General features: G+C 43.7%; 1 protein-coding gene across 1 annotated transcript in view; it reads right to left on the bottom strand.

Annotated features, from left to right (window-relative positions):
• LOC116948593 (uncharacterized) overlaps nucleotides 1-17,429 on the bottom strand; it is a 75,764-nt gene extending 58,335 nt beyond the window's left edge. Inside the window, exon 1 of the mRNA XM_032965404.2 lies at nucleotides 17,121-17,429. Within this exon, the coding sequence (XP_032821295.1) occupies nucleotides 17,121-17,208 (88 nt within the window). The 5' untranslated portion in view covers nucleotides 17,209-17,429. The remainder of the gene's footprint in view (nucleotides 1-17,120) is intronic.
• Nucleotides 17,430-18,350: the final 921 nt, after the last annotated feature.

Below are 18,350 nucleotides of genomic sequence, written 5' to 3'. Positions count from 1 at the left end.
ATGCTGAAAGTATTTTAGAAAAGATCACGATTAGAGGGAGCCATTCTTGTCTTATGAACACAATTAAAGACTCGGTGAAATGAAATAAATAACAAACATTTCGACACCGATTCCACAATCACAAATGTATATTAAAAAATATGCCAAAAGCTCTGAAGAATGTGCCTCAAAGCTAACAGGAATACGCTGCAGAAAGTAACTATGTGTAAATGTAATTGCCATTAAATGGCAATCTCTGTTAGAATATGCCATTCTGTAAATGAGAGACCGCAGCTACGACCATGAATTTAAATAAACCAAACTCCAAATAAATTGTTTGCAAAACACTGGCCCTTCCCACATAATAATGAGGGCCTATGTTTCACAAAGAAATTATTTACAGGGCCCTACATAGCTTTCATTACAGTACTCCAACACGGTAGAGCTATACTACTGATAAAAAGTATAAACCTTTACATACAGAGTATGACCACAGACAGCACACGGGTGACAGTGATAATCTAGCCGGCTTCTGGAAATGCACTTTAAAATGTTACGGCACTTACCACCAAAAACACTCTCGTGATTTTAAAATGTATGGAGCATTGAAAAGGATTAATTGCTCACTCCCAGCTAGTGTCTTATTTTTTGGCTTGATATTGCGGACGGCTTAGCGGATTTTGAAGTAGGCCAACCTCGTTAAAGATTCATGGATGTTTTCGGCAAAGCCGTGGGCATATCGGTAGCTGGCTAAACGCGGCCAGTGGTTCCACAAATTAGCAGTTCAACGGAAGCTGGTGAAGCTGGTGAGTGTAAACAGGAAGACGATCGTTACGTTATAATCGTCTCCATTTCTGAGAATGCCTCCTTCGCATAGAAGCCAATTGAGGGCAACGCCCAACCAAGAGCTACGACGGTTAGCAGGGAAATAGGCACTCGCTCATCGCTGCGTTAAAAAAAAAGGGCAGAGATATATCAACGAAAGCAAATTACCACAGCAGAATTATCTCCAAATTGACGTCGATTTTGGAGAGCGGCCCTTAACGCTATCGCTTGCGACGGCAAGTTTATTGTCACTTAGTCGCACCGTGCAACATCCACCAGAATTGCCATGAGGATGCTGTCCACAAAACGTTGTTGGCGCCTGCGATGTCTCCTTCCACTTCGTATGGCTTTTTTGGGGGGATTGCAACAGATTACAAGCCTGAAGTCGAGGTCTGACATCCAGGTCTCGTTTTATGACCAAGTTCTACGACCAAAGTGAGTCACTGAGGCTCGTGTTGGTCTGCCGGTCTTGCCGTCATAAAACCATTCCCTGTTGTTGCACTGACATGTACTGCAACAGATGTTCAATATTAAAGTGCCGGGGGGGGGGGAGCTAATGGTAGCCACATGTGTGTGACTCTATTTATACTTGTGTAACACATCAGCACTGGAGAGGCAAAGGCAGCCGGGTGTGGTGCTGGTCACACAACATCCTCGTGCACAGTTGCCAGCCTTAATAGGTGCTCGCTAACAGCACTTTCGCCAACGGTCTGTTAAAGCACACACAGGGGTACTTTATATGTGTGTGTGTATATATGCGTCGCATCGCACTTGTTTATGTGCCGATAACGTGTGCCTGTCCCATAACATCCTGCTAGCAACTTCCGCGGTCTCAAAGAGCACCTAGCCTGGCACAATCGCCACAGAGATGTGTCTTTCGCTTGGTGGCGAATTACTTGCTGTGTTATTACTTCTGATGTATGCCTGTATGGGTACGGCCGATTCATGACAGCTTCTGAGTGGCTAATAACATTCACTCTGACAGATGTCTGGCTCCTATGCTAACCAATGAGACACAAAGTGAAGTTTCATCCAATATGGAATTCCCCTGGACGGGAAACCACTCAACACACACAGCCCGATACATAGGTACACCTGAGGATGCACGGAGCAAAACCGTAGTCCCTGTGCTGCAATGGTTGCTGCCGTGGGGCAGGAGCAGTGTGATTGAACATCCTAGACTGCCACATTTACAATCATTCCTGTAGGACCTTCAGCGAGAAGAAATATCAACATGATTGTAGAAGTTAAATGGATGAAATATATAATTGAATGCCAATTATGAGAATGTTTCAATCATACATCATGGCAGACACAAGTGGATGAGTTTCCTTGGGTATTTTTTTTCAAATGTATCTAGAAATGGTATTCGCGTGCGTGTTTGTGATTCAGTAGCTGGCGGTGTGTCCTTGTGAGCTGAACTGCCGTCTTTGACGTGCAGTGTACATTTGCACGGTAAACAGAAGGGCAACGGAAATGCACGCTCGCAATTCATGTAAAGATCAGTGTTTGGAAGACGATAACAAAATCACATCCATTACCATTATCTGGTATGTTTTTTTACGTGCATAGATAATAAGTGAGCTTAATATTTGCACGATCAGCAGAATACTCGGAAGTAACCGCTACGGCACGTCTCTTCAGTGGCTTTTGCGCTTGGCAAAGTTTTTTCCTTTCCATCTGATATTTGATGGGTGCAAAACAGCAAATGCAATGCCACAGTGCTGATGCATGTATGCTGAATGAACAAGCACAATACCATTGCTTCTTACGGTAACTTTCAATTTGCACGATCAAGAGAATGCATGTGGCAAATTTCTCACGCGCCCATCTCTCGGTAATTTATCCCTGGTGGATACGTGGGGCAATATTATTTTATTTGGTTGCTGTGCGTTTATTACATGATTATATAACATTGATGCAAACAGTGCCATTCAATTTAATTTGCATTTTGCAGGCAAATTTTAACGATTTAATTTAAATCTAGACGTTACTTCAATATGCCAAAATATCCTTGTGATTCGACATCCATTAAATATCTGCATACAGAGGTCACATATTTAAAGATATAACCCAAGAAACAAACATCCCTTACCTTGTCGATACACACCTGGGCCGTGTGTCCCAGGCTGTCTGTCTGACAAGGATTTGAAACATTATTAATGCCTTTCAGCACTCCATTGACACATTGTGGTGACAGCCCCAAAAGGTACAGCAGTGATGATGTCACTATCGTGTTACCTGAAATCCAACTTAAAAGTATATTTTTTCTCATTAACAAAGCTTCATACTCGTGTCAGACAGGTCGGTACCTACAATAACGAATTGTTTAATGGGGTTAGGAATTTCTTTTTTTTTTCAAATAATATTTTTTTTATTGCAACAACATGCGGGCACGGCCAAACCACGTAGCGAGAGATTCCAACGACGAAGGGGGGGGGTAGCCCCCCTTCTCTCCTGCCAAACGTAGACCTCACTCGGGGGGGGGGGTGATATGTAGACGTGATGCCATTCCTTTAAAACGAGTGACGGCCGTACACAGCACAGACGTAACGGGTGCCCTATAAAACTGTGCCTACGTGCAGCATTGTAAAGCGGTTGCCACCTACGTGCCGTGGTCAAGTTGCATGAGTGCGAGAGCTGGCAACGGCTCGGGGAGGCCTGCAACTAGCGGGTGGATTGATCTACGGATGATAGTGACCTCTGTGGCAAATGGTGCAACGCACATTCAGCAATAGCACAACGCACGGACTGCGAGTGACCGTCACTTCTGCTGTCGCGTTAGATGACAGAATCGTGGCCCAGGTGCCTGAATGGCGCGTCAGTGAAGACTGCAAAGGGGGATAACCCCTCTTGTCTTAATGGAGCCATTACAAAGCGGTGAAACAGATGGTGTTTGACCTCTTTGACCTATAGCAGACAGCACCCTACCTGAAAACAGTCACGTAGTGCAGGGGAGGGGACAAACGAGTGTCTTTTACAAGATCAAAGATGAGAGAACATGATTTTGATATTTATGACAATGTATTGGCAATGGGTTTGTGTATTGCTTTTTTTTAAATATCGTATATTTACTCATCGGAAGTTTAAATAAAATACAGCAATTAACATGTGTTTTAAGAAATAACAAACACGTAAATACATTACATCCTGGTGTAGAATGCGATGCAAATATAAGATGCATGCCCATCTTCGGGGTTTGTTAACCGGTACCGACCAACTCGCGACTTAGCAGCAACGTTCCCTTGGGAAGCAAGATCGTGAGTTTTTGAGTCGTGACATCGCGACAGGTTTCATCGCACTAACGAGACCGCTTTCCCGCAGAGGAACACGTAGGATCAATTCACGTGAGCGGATAACATTTGGAATGTTTTGCAAGTTAAATGTGAAACAAGCACACGCAGAACAGAGACGGCAAAGAAAGGTGCATTGATGGTAAATGCGACCATAACAGACGCTGCTCCCTGCAAGTACGGTTGGATATGTACGGTGCGAAAGAAGTTCAACATATTTACGTATTGACCACGGATTTTGCACTGGGCGCACGAGGCGAGCCCTGCATCGACCGTGCTCACATTTGTGTTTTGCTCAAGCTTAGGTTGGACTTCAAATATGCAGCACACTGCCGAATCAATAATGGGTGTTGTTTGACCACACTCCACCATGCTGGTCAGTGCAGGTTAAGTACAGTTAATTAAATCTGATTAAATTAGTGTCAATAGACAAGTAACATTTATTTGATGAATGTAAAAGTGATTTTTTAAAATCTGCAGTGGGAAGAGTCTCACCATTGGTACTGTTTAGTTTTTCAGTTTCTTTATTTTGGTATAGCCCTGTGAGCCATTCGGCTCTTGAATCGGGTGCAACCACAACAAAAAAATAATAAAACACGAACAAGAAAACATCTTAAAGTAACGAGATTAAAAAGCTCGCTTAATTTTCAGTTTGCAGCACTTTTGCTCATGGTTACAATTTGTACGTTCTACGCAGTGTTGTTGTTCAGTTTAATCAAGCGTTCCTTGATTAAATGCACACACAGCTTGGCCATCATCGACCACGCGTTTAACACCATGCGGTGAGAAACTATGAATGTCCTCGAGTGCTCACAGCCAGGAGCCAAACGATGACTGGCGCAGAGTGGAAGCCGAATGTTAGAGCATCATGATGAAGCCACACTGGTGTAAAAATGATCAAGTTTTTTTAAAAAAAATACTCATGCTTGAAAAGCAATGCAAAAAAAATGTACACAACAATGCAAAACAAAAATGATCGAATGGTATCATTCACTATTTACATTATTAGCAATGCCTGACGACAACAGAAAATAACATATTTAGGCTGATGTTTTCAGGCCACGGCTTTTCAAGAAGCACCGTGACCCTAGCTGATGCAAGCCACCGAGATGGGTCAGCAGCCTTAACACAAATATTCCTCTTATCCGGCAGCGTTAATGGCAAAATTAGGTGGGTTGATTCGTCATTCTTTTTTTCCCAGGCAAGATGTTTCACGGTGTATTCGTTTGTTGCTGTTGCTATAACCTGTGCTTGTGCACAAATCACAATGCTTTAACTGCTTATTTAATTTTCAAGCTTGCATACCTCACGTTTTTTCTTCTTCTATTCGCTGATGACACTTTCAGCAGCCAGAGATATTTTCCAAGTGTACGAGGGCATTTAACGGCACAAGGGGCAGATTTGTCTAAGGTTTTCTTATGTGTGCAACGGTTCTGTTTTTGGTTCAACAACTTTCTCTGGGCTACGCCATGGTCATCAATCTCTGCCTGCCATGTTCATACCGGAGTCAGTTCCTTGCTGAAGGCTTTTCCACATGGGACGTCTGTCCACATCAAAGCGTCTCGGACAATCGTAACTCTTAAGCCCCTCTTCCACCTTCCCCCCCCCCGGCTCACACAAACAAAGACAAAGATCCCCTGTATACCCTGCACAGGCTGTTGGGGCAAGTGCTGTTAGCGAGCAGCACCTATGAAGGCCGGCATGGCACACGAGGGGGTGGGTGGCCAGCACCACGCCCGGCCGCCTTTGTCTCCCTAGTGGCGATGTTAACACACCGCACCAGGTGCTCATGTGAGGCCGAGTCGACCTAGGGGAGGCCGATGGCCGGTTCAGATAGTCGTTATTGGTGTTGGTCGTGAGCGGGAATCGAACTCGGGTTGCCGGGTTCGTAGCGCAGCGCATTAACCGCTACACTACCACTCACACAACAACAACAACCGCCATTCGCAACTAAGTGGCGGTGACGTCACCACGGCGCCTGTGCCAGGCTGAGTGCACGTTAAGGCCACGTGAAGTGTCGAACGCCCGCTGGCAGGAGGTCAAGGGGCAGACCCAGGTGCCATGGGTTGACTGACTGAGATGACTGGCCGATGCACCACCTGTGCCCCCTACTATGCGTACACACACGCGCGCACGTTTGGCGTCCAGTGAACGGAGGGGTGGGGGTTTACAGCTGCACAGCAGATTTGGATGAAACGTTTAAAAGCCACAATTACAAATACACTGCCTGTGTTTTGCTCTGTTGTTTCACGTAATTTGCTCTTTTTAAAAATTTCCAGACATTCTCTCAGGAACAATTCTATATTTTTTTGTTTTGGGCGCGGTTCCCTTTCGCGGGCATGGTCAGACAATGAATGGAACTGCAGCTTACGTGTGCGTAGCGAAAACGTTCAGAGTGTTGGTTGTGATGTATTTGTGTGTGGAGCTGTGATTTAGTGATTTGCGCACTACGCCATGATGTCAGGAACCCAAATTTGCCAAAGGTCTGCATGAAATTGAATACACTCTTTGTACATAAAAGCCCATATTGATGCAGCCTTTAAATTTATACATTTATAAAATATGCACCACTAAACTAATTATAAAAAAAATATTCCGTATAAAGGATGTTACATTAATTCAAAGGCACCACCAATAACCAGACTACAATGACCGCTAGTTAATGTTCGTAACCAATTTCGCATTACGTGCGTACAACAACACAAATATTTGTGTGAACTCTGAAAGGTGCGAAATTACTCACTGGCAACAGCCAATTAATTCAGGACAGCAGAGATCGTGGAACAGGAGTGCGGTCAGCGCTGGGGTTGTGTCCTGCAGTACCATTACGATGGACCTCTCCAGAGACGTGGACAGCATCACACGCGCGGCGAAGACATTGCGCGCTGCGCTGCACACGGCCATTATAGCCAAATCAAAGGCGGGAGAGTGTAATTGCTTTTATTTTTAACTCCAGTGCGAAAAATACTTGAGATAGTCCTATCAACCATTTACGCATATTCAGACGCGATATTACAAAAGGTGTTTTGTGTGATAACTTATTAAATCACATGGGGCATGTGCGACCGTAGAGATAATACATGAAACCATACTGCTTTAAAATTCAAGGCGAATGTACTTAGTAAGCATGTTATAAACAGGAGACTATACGTACGTATGGCCCATTTATCTGTCTGTGTTGACGATGAGAGGGTTGAGTTGAGGCACACTACGCTAAGAACCCAGGTATCTGTGTTCGATCATCAGCCACGGCTAACGTGAGCGTTGAGTGATATCCTAACCACTCCTGTGCCTCCTCCATCCTCTTCATAATGTCCATTGACCACAGTGGTGAAGCATAATCATAACCCCCCCCCCCCCCCCCCCATAAAATACCACAATTAACACAGCATGCAGAATACTTACATCCAGTAGTGAGTTTATAAAGGGTTGCATTTTTTCATTTACGATTGTTTCTATATATATAATTTATGTAACTGTAAACTGCACCTGTGCATACACAGTTACGTAAATATGCAGTGAGGTCATTTGGAACGTGACCACACTCGAGTGTATAATTTGTAACTGTGCAATGGTAGCTGAGTACTCGGGAACGAAGGAGCTGCTCAGGTTAGTTGGCATCTGTGGCTCAGGTCAATACCGAGCACGAGATCGCGTTACCATGTGCAAAATAAACCCTGAACAGATACCACCCTCCACGAAGGGCATGGTCAAAAAAATTCTGCGTTTCATGCTCCACGGCCTCTTATTATATTTACGATTCTCAAGCACCCATTCAGTTTTCACAATGAGTAAAATAAAATATTTTTCATAAATGATTTTCCTTCGGTGTGAATTTCCACTTTTTCACGTTCCAAACAAATTAGATCATATGTTCATTACTTACACTTATTCCCCATATGGCCGATGTTGCTGTGGAGTAACAACTGTAATTTTACATTGAGATAGTGGAGCCAGATAATTGCCTGGAGTGGCGGAGTTCATTACTGACCCAGATTCAAGAAATCTCTCCAGCGCTCTCCCCGCACATGGAGAAAGTTGTGTAATGTTAATTACTGAGGTCCTTACAAACCCCAACGGCGACTACGTTCAGTGACCTCTGATAATTCGCATGATAGTTAACGGTCAGGAAATGCTTCTTAAGTCATTTGTTCCCCGTTCTCTATAAACAGCACCCCCCCCCCTAAAACTCTATACACTCATAATCTGTAACAGAATCAAATTTCAGGGTCAAAACAATTAAAGTGAGGATGGGAAGCTAGTTATACATTCGTAAGTGAATGATGCGCGCCAAAAAATAATCCAACAAAAAATCAAAGGGACCGTGTTGGGCAGCAGGTTTGCAACCTTTAAAAGCAAAACAAATAATAAAAAACGATCATAAATAATGGTAAGAACTAATAGTAGTAATAATTTATGTATTATTTACGCATGGCAGCATGAGGCACACCACTGGGCTACACACAGCAGGATGAGCCGGTATAGTTTTCAGAAAAATATATAAATAAGAAGCGTAACAAGGAGCCCATACAAACCCACAAAACTGACTCCACGATGATTGCCACTAAATGGCACCATTAAGGGTTTAGATTTTGAAAGGAAAGACCGTTCTTCACTACAAGCAAGCCGAGCCACGGAAGAAAGGCATGCTATGTAACACTGTGTAATCAACGATCGAGAGAGGCACCAAAGTGGATTTAAAACATGTAGAAGTAAGTAAACAAGGCTCCAGAACTTAAAACGCGCCCCGGGAAACATCCTGGGTATAGGCTTACCAGGGCCCCCCTTGGGAATGAGACTCCTGCCTTTAATTCATTCTTGCCTCGGTTATGAATTAAATACACTTTCATACCTGTAATGTGCAGACCTGGAATAATGCAAAACATAAACACGTTCGCCAACATAGCAGGTACCACTTTAAATGGAAGTATTTTGAGTAATAACGTAGGTGGCTTTGCAGAGGTATACAAAAAACAACTGCACTGTGGCTCAGGTATGAGATGTTCGACTGGTGTAAGTGCTGTTGGTAAGCACCAGGAAATGGCTCTCAAGAGGGGAGTGAGGCCACGAGCTCACAAACAACATCCGTCCCTCCACAGGTGAAGCTTAGACGGATACTGGTTCATAATTTTAATCTGGGTCAACCTACGGGGAGACCTACCGAGGTCAGGTCACAGATACTAGCTGCCACTGCTGTGCATAGTCAGGTGCCGATATAATGAATACACATACGCATTCGTGTGCCGCAATAGATGCGAGCAGTTGTCACATTTCACGCGCGGTGTATATTAATTGATGGTTTAAAGCTGCTCGGTTACAGCACTACAAGGTTATGGGTGACATTCGGGCAAACTTAGCATTGGCGACAGTGCACACAGTGTGAAGCAGGTTACCCCCTTTGTCGGTGGAACGAACATTATGCTCTCGTCAAAATAATCAACAATCCAGCAAATTAGGGGCAGTTCAACTTTCATTGTTATTGATCCATCCAACTACATGGGGCCACATTGCACGGTTCCATATTGTCCTCTACGTGTGCAACCATGTCTCTATTTTATTTGGGTAAACACAATCTGGCCGGAACGGCTATTTAAGATAGAGTCTCTTGAAAATAACTTCCATGAGCAAATACACGATGGTTTTCACTTAAATGGGGTCCATCCGAATCCTTGACTTTACGATTAAATTCTTTCCCGTGTGGCGATTGACAGAGGAGGGATTCCCCCCCCTTCTCCCCCCGTAGTGTGGGCAGTATAAACCCAACACGTGATGGTCAATCCTGCTAGCGTCGCGCATGGAGGTTCTGTCCTCTGTGGCAGAATAATCCCCCTGCATGGACCAAACGCAGCAGCTCCTCCTGTCACTGCTGCGTGAGTTAATTGTGCTGTGCAAATGTGGCATTTTTGGCATTTGTGTGGCCTGCTCACTAAAGGCAAATAATTGTTAAAATGGGTTCTCTCCCATTTACTTTAGTTATTGTTTTGATAATTTCACGAGTTTATGTATGTTATTTACTATGTTGATGCTAATGTTGGGAGATATGCCACATTTTATGGGGTTTTTTTATTGTCATCTTAAGTGCTGAGAAACAGTGATAAAATATTATATTATTCAGATAAACACCACCGCTTACCTTTCACACCCAAGTTCAAGATGCTGGTCCCGATGCATAAAGAATGCGATTTTGTAGATAAATGATGCTGAAGATGAAAATACATTCCATCATGCTACTGCTGTAGCAGCTGATGATGGCTGGTCCACCAACTCCCAATTCACCAAAGGCAACGGTAAAAGACGGTGGTGATAAAGACTCTGCAGACAGCCCACGTGCATGACAGCCACGTCTACATTTTGTGGTCAAATCGAGGAATTACAGCAACAAAGGCTGCCTGTACCATTTTGAAATAATGAAACATTTCTGACAATAATATGCAGCCCTGGATTAAGGATTCCCCACGTGCTGTATCGGTCATGGGGGTTGTTAGACCATACTTTACCAACGATGGTCAGTCCAGGTTGGTGAAGTGTAGGGTTGGTAGAACCGGTTCAGTTATAACTCACCACTGACTTCAGCTGTGAGTAGGAATGGAACTGAGGTCACCAGTTGAGTATTGTAGTGATGCCCACCTCCCTCTGCCTGTCTGCGCTACCCTGTGACTAGTGTCCGTTAGCGAAACCGCTATATGGGTATATCATTGTCTTCCAGTGTGGGTGCATGTGGGTGCATGTGTCTTTGTGCATGTGTATGCAAACGTGTGTGTGGAATTGTGTGCGGGTATGCAATGTGCTATGAATCTGGCCACTACAATTGTATAATTTGTTGTGGATATCTCTTAGGTTGACTCAGACTTTAATGGGTGTCTGGCATGGTGTGAGCATGGTGTTTGTAGTCTATCAAATCGGAGGCATGTGTTAGTGAATCACATGAAGATTTATGAAACTCCCAAATCTGCTGGGTTGCCAGCAAAAGATAGTACCGAAAGTGGATTCTTGAATTTATCTGTGTGGATATTTGAGTCTCATCCTCTCCAAGCCTCTAAGTACGGCAGCTTCCTCCCACATACACCTTTAAAAATGAGTCTCGGGACTCAGTGAGGCGAATCCTATCACTTCTGCATCAATTTCATCATCATCATCATCAGCAGCAGAAGCAACATCATTAGCAGTAGCAGTAACAGCAGTAACAGCATAATCATCATCATCATCAGCATGGACATCATCACGATCAGTCACCATCACAATCATCACCACAATCTTCATCCTAATCATCAAGGGCATTGTTATCATTATGGACATCATCCTCATCTTTGTTTCTTTGTCTTCATCACTGTCACCTTTCCTAATGCACGCGTGCGCCTCCCCACTGCTCCTTGCTGCAGAGCTTAAGGCAGCAACACCAACAAAAAGTTGCCCTACATTTTGGGTCGAAGTGCGTGAAAGGAAAAAAAGGAGTAGCGAAAGAGAGGAGAGAGGCGCAACCCGTGAATTGGTGCGAGGTGGGTCACCACGCTCCCCCCTGCGCAATCCAAAACTTGCGGCTTGCCGTAACGACTCCCACTCCTGCCCGATTCCCAATTGCGGGAAGTGAGAAGCCGTGGAACGGATGTGTTTCGTGTACAATCAGCCACGTGTTAAATGGAAGAGGCAGAATGGGTCTGATTTTTTTTCTGTGAAAACGACCGTCGTTCCACCCAAAAAGAGGGCAGAATGACTAACAAAACAACTGAATTAATGGGGCCTGCTGCTGTTTGTGAGCTCCTCTGATGCTTCAAATATCAGGTAACACAAAATGAAATTAAGAAAAAAGCCAATGCAGTAAAGCATAACAGAGACAGACAGAAGTCTTTATTTAATCAGATAATGAGAAGCCATTCAGACCACAACTCTAATTCTCAGACGCCAAAAATGACAATTGCAAATTATATTTTAAAAAAATATAGTGTCAAATATATAAAAGAGTTACACTTCAATCATCTCACCAGCCAACGAGATAAGCAAGCTGTGCAATCATACCCTACATTTATTTCCTTGCTCACACAGTAAATGTTAATGGTAAGTGGCATCGCACGGTTAGCATGGGCCCTGGCACAAATAATTAAATGGGGCCTCCATTGTCCAATTCTTTGTAGTCCACTCCCTGGACCCCTCTGGCCCATGGGCCCGGCGCAATTATACTCCGTGCACACCCGAAAGCTACACCACTGCCTTTGCTTGGTTACACGAAAAATTCCAGTTATTCCCCCCCCCCGCCGCCCGCTCGCCCCTTCTTAACTTGTTCTCCTGCAATTAAACAATGAGAGAGCGGCCACTCCAGGTGTGCAAGTGCAACTGACTCCTTGCCCTCACGGAGGTTTCAACCTCTGCAACATGTCACCGATTTGTTACTGTGCGGTGCCACCACGCCGCTATATTTACTCACCCTTGTCTAAACAAGTTGTGAACATCGGCGCCCGAGTGATGACACAAGGCTCCACGACATCGCGTCCCACTGTGACGCGTCACGCTCGCCACGGAGCAAAGCTATGGGCTATGTTGACGTGAGAGAGATATGGGAATGAGGCATAGTGGCTGCTAATTTGTTATTTTGCTTAAATTCCCCACAACGATGCTCGTGATTATTTTTTGGTAAAGACTAAGTTCTTAAGAAAACCCAATAATTAGTCATTCTGACACACAGGTGTAAGTAATTATATGAATAATATCTGCGAATTTGGCATTGACATATTACCACTGATATTCCATATATAACATGGAAAGCAGAGAAATTATAATAATACACATATTTAATAAACTATCCTGCATGTCTGATTACTACATCATTTGAAAACATCGACATGACGTATAAATACATATACTGATTAACAGGGTTATCTAGGTACTGTGCTGGTCCATTACATTCCTTTACAAAGATATCAAATTTATATCAAACTATAGTAAAATAATTACATTACTATCCACCACACTCAAACTCGTTTAACTTCAAATGTTCCTTATTTTCTTGTAATTGTGAATAGTAACTGGTTATCTAAATACACTGCCACAGATGAGTGTTGCTTGTGTATGCACAGCCCAAATCCACTGCTGGATGAGGGCCTCCCCACACCATGCGAGTCATGGGGGCTATCTGACCATATTTCACCACGCTGGTCAGTGCCCGTCAGCACATAAATACACTACATCATTGGATTTTGGCGCACTGCCCTCTACTCCCCGCAGCCTTTAATACATCGTATGCATGGTGGCCACCCCCATTAGCACTATCCAGCCTGTAACCTGCTTAGCTTGCAAGATCACTCCAGCTGAGTTGGTCGTAAGCAATGGAAAGTTTAGTAACGTCGCTGAGCGTTGTGAACGCAGGCGAGGCACACTGAGATGCACGCTGAGCCATTTACCAAAGCAAAGTTCTGTCTTAGGTTATCAAACAAATTCCCTCGTTTGCAATCCTGACACGGTGAAGGCAAAGCCACACCGTGTAACTCCGTAAACCGGTGGAGTCACGTTTAGAAACCAGCAAACCAGCAGGGTGGCTGATTCTTTGGCTCTGTGCCCTCAACATAACAGCGTGGCTGGTATGACAGAGATTAAGTACCAAGGAACAAGTATAAAGCGTGGGCTCGAGGCTATAACAAGAGACCCGACGATTACAACAATCAATCCATTCGTTAAATATAAATATGAAATCAATTTTGTGGTTATTGCCCGACCTCCCTCATGTAACAATAATGTAAACCAGAACTATTGTAGTAAATCCTTGAGCAAAAATAATAATTTTCTTGTCCTATTACTGGCCCTGCTGTGAAATGAGCAAGGCTTGAATTGATACGTAGAAAATGTACGCAAGATACACATTATTACAAGGACTCTGCATTTTCTGTTAACTGAACACATTCATACAACAATAGTCCTGACTTCACATATTAAATAGAGTTGAAATAGATTTTTTTAACATTCATACTTTTAACATATAGTTTGAATTTCAGTTATAATATACACAGTACATATATGTGTGACCATGCCTACTTGAAAAATATTACAACAAATTCTATAAATCTGTACTTTCTTGCCTTTTGCTAAGCATTGTGCCTTTAAATAATTCAGTCCACGAAATAGCATTCAGTTTGTTAAGACAAAACATTATGTGAAAAATATTATTAAAACATTTTTTTTTAGCTAAAATAAGTCTGAGCAGCAGGGTGCAATGTGCATGAGCCAGTACGGCCACGCCAGTAATGACTCTCACGAAAGCAATACTTTGTCGTGGCGTTTTTAACGGCATATACTCAGCTAAACCTGGAAGGGAGATTGTCTGGGATTAGCACCGTGGAAAAGAACCAGAGAGCACCTTCGACTGCTCCGCCAGTGACGAACTAAACCACCTCATTGCCCAACTCAGTGGTGTCTTCGTTTTCTCCACTCGGGTTCTCCTTGGCTTCACTGCTCACTGCCATGCTCACATCAGGCTTAGATTGAGTCTGATGGGTTAATGGTTTTTCGCACTAATTACACACAGAGTGCTTGCCACAAATGAACCGCAATACCTCGCTGATCTTGTCGAGGAGCATGACCCATCACGCGAACTCGCTTTTGGCTGCCCATCGAACAAAGACGGTGGTCGCTTGCATCGCACGCTTTCAGATGCGCGTCTGCGGCCGTCTGGAACGCTTTTCCGACATTACGAAGCCACTTGAACAATGCATTTTAAAATCTAGATTAAAATCTAATTGCTTTAGAGCTACTTTTTGTGTTTAGTTTGGTGTCCTTCCCCCGCACCCCCGATGAGCACGGTTGGCTATGTACGGTGCGAAAGAAGTTCAACATTCATACGTACATGCATTGCCGAAATTATTTGTTTTTGACACCAAGATCTACGTTTTGATACAAATTTGAATTTCGAAACAAAATAGCCATTTTTTATATAAACAGCCTATTTGATAACATAAAAAGAACGATTGTATGGTTTCAAAAATGTGAATAAATATTAGAAGGCAATCTTGCAGGGCTAACAAGGAATTTTACATTATTTCTCAAACGTTACAGAGTGATCAATTTAATCTTTGCAGCGCATTTGTATCGCTACAACTTTATAAAAACGGCCACCTTTGCTGCCAAACTAACATATATTACCCTGCCTTTTCTCGCATCCGGTGTAAACCAGCCCGTTGCACTCGCATGCCTCTTGTGAGTAAGCAGCGCCCTGCGCTCCTCGGCGTGGTGATAAAGTAGCCAAGCTCCTTTTACAACCACCGACGCTGCTCTGCCTTCCCTGTGCCACTGCACAGAGAGGGCTTTAAATTCCCAGCTCGGAGGTTGCGCTCCAGGGTAGATGCACCCACATCCTGCTCCACAGAGTGGCTGAGCATAGAACACAAGTGGATATGCAGGTTTTGCCACGTGCCGCGTGCGGTGCGAGCTGTATTTATACGATTACAAGTGCTATAAACAAATAAATAAGAAAAAATAAACCATGAAATAAGCAACATCAAACCCCGCATTCGAGCTGAAGATTTTCCCCCCCTAACTTTATTTTCGGACATTTTCCCAGAAGTTTAGGAATCCAATTGCAGGAAAAGAGTGATTTATATATTTTGGTTACTGTAAACATTCTTTATTTATCTTCCACACTTGGGAGACGTTACGGTCTGACAGATATAAAGAGGACCTTTCAACTTCAAAAATCTAAGAGCACTTTGCAAGCCTATTTCTGTTCTAAAGTTTATTTGGTGTTAATATTGTGGCAAAAAATACTTTGGCGTTTTAAAAGCAAAAAACATTAATCCTGAAGATATTTTTAAAAGTAAAGTTGATTTAAACTATGGCACTTATATTATGACAGCAATTGATTTAGCGTGACCCGTAAAGCCACTAGAGCAGGGAACATCTCAATGAACGCTCACCTGTTTAAATAAAGGACATCGATCAATCAACCCGTCAGTCACCCCGCAAGTTCCACCAAAGCACGAGTGAACACAGTTCCACCATAGGAATGCAGTGTGTGGGGTCCACTATGTAGCAACAATGCGAGGCAAGTAATTCCGTAAGCCAACCAAGTCAGGCGAAAATTCTCACTCAATAGAAATGATGAACGGAAGAATGCACCAGAAGATGTTTATGTAGGGAAACAATAAAATAATAAAAAATATAAAACAATATTATTTTATATATATTTTTATTGTATTGTTTCCCTTCTACGTGGCTTTACCGAAAGAACTAAGAACATGAATCCCTGCAATCACGAAAGCTTTAAATCAAAATGTTTATATAGCTGTCACTGAAAGATGCAGTCACTGCGTTCGCGGTTTTTTTTACGGCTGCGTCTGAGTTTTTTTTAAATTTAGTTTTCCTGAACTGCACCGCATGCCACATGCACAGCATCAGCTGATGATACTTCAAAAAACTCATCCCAATTGCTCTGATAGAGCGAACGCAACGGCCATAAACTTTTTCCACATTAACTTTTTCACTCCCCAAATAAGCATCGGTCATCACAATTTTACATCCACTCATTTAAACTCGGACAATACGCCGTAACATTTTGACACAGACCGCGATGTTCGTGCTACATTTTACTAAAACCCTCCCAAGTGCCTGATGCATTCAGAGACGCCACCACGCGTGAACTATGCAGTGCGGACAAAGGAATACGTACACCCGTGGTATTTTTTAGACACACGGTGGCTTTGTTCCCATGACCAGACTGCCCTCTGTGCATGCCACAATTAACGCTCACAATCGCCCCACCGAGCAGGAAACCATTCAACTGTAGGGCTCGTGGCAACATTTGCCAGTTTGCACGAACATCGGCATCTCCCACGCATCGCTTGTCACGAGAAGATGCGTAATTGCACGAAAAATCTGCACGTTGGCGGGTGAATTAAAATGAACAAAACAAAACGTTCGTTTAACGCAAAGCTGTCGCCCCCTTCTGCAGTGGCAGTGCCACTTTAACCGAGTACAAAGTGCTCGAAGGGGACCGACACCTGGAGGCAGGCTCCAGGCTGGAGTGCGAAGGCCATCGTCACTTACAGAGGTCGTCCTGCTGGCACCTGACGACCGTCACCGCCGCTAGCAGCAGCACCACTCCCAATTGCCGTATATCCACAGAGCTGAACATGTCTACACCGACATGCAGACTCTTTGTCACGCCAACAAAGTGTAGTCCTTGCAAACTACCGAGGAGTCATATGTTTGGGGTCGGACCGTCTGCCAGCAGGTTCTCCCTAGCAGAATGAATACCAAGGCTTGCCTTGCGCAGGGCTGCACCACACCGCTTTAACAGCCGGGTAAAGTATTCCTCAGCAAGACCCCCAACATGGCTGTAATCCGATCCTTTCAGCGGGCCACTTAAATTTTACCCTCCTCATTACCGCCCGGTCCCAGCTTTAGCGAATTATTCCGCTCAGCGGCTCGGCCAGCGAATCAGAGAGGGCAGCGGACGCGTGCATATAACGGGAGGACGGCCCAAGGAGCACCGCGACTCCTCCCCGCTCTCAGGAGTCTTATTATACGTCTGCTGCCCAAACTGCATTCTCTAACGTTCTTGAAAAAAAAAAACACACTATTAAAATAAAACAGAAACGACCTACTTTGAGGTTTCAAATCTTTTTTTTTAAATGAAAGTTACGGAGTAAGGAAAAACTTTAGGCATTTTTACTTTTTTTATATACCATGTTTTCATGGACAATTGACAGTTTCGTGAATGTGCAACACATGGTACAGTACTTGATTTTACTTTTGTGTAGAATTTTTTTTTTAAATGAAAGTGACATGTGACAACGAAACTTAAGGGACAGGGAGTTTCAATGGAATAACTTTTCACCATGAGTTAGCCACCAGACCAGCAAACATCGTAGGTGGACCTAGCACCTTTCAAATATTGCACAAATTTCTCATGACAAGTCTGCTTCAATTACTTTAGCATAACATTTTCCACAAATCTGCTACCGCCGGTTTTCTAAAGTTTTATATCCTTACCACCGCAGCAGAAAGATCCACCCATGCTAAATTGGTGTTGACTCACTCTGCAGAAGTAATTAAGCAGTGCATTTCCTGCATTGTAAACTCCCTAGACTCACCCATCGCTCCCCATCGGCCCAGGCAACACATGGTGTGGGAAAACAGAGCTGCATTTACCTGATGCCTGACGCATCTCATACGTGCACGAGCCACTTTCCTTCTCTAAGCCATTCCACGATTCAACTGTTGGAATTTTTTTTAACAGCTTCTAACAGCCGCCAATCTTACATCGAGGGAGAA

The sequence above is a fragment of the Petromyzon marinus genome, chromosome 34 (assembly GCF_048934315.1).
Source record: "Petromyzon marinus isolate PM22_M1 ecotype Great Lakes invasive population chromosome 34, UKy_Petmar_22M1.pri1.0, whole genome shotgun sequence".
NCBI lineage: Eukaryota > Metazoa > Chordata > Hyperoartia > Petromyzontiformes > Petromyzontidae > Petromyzon > Petromyzon marinus.
The sequence above is the reverse complement of the archived record's forward strand: the minus strand, read 5'-3'. Positions and strand labels throughout refer to the sequence as shown.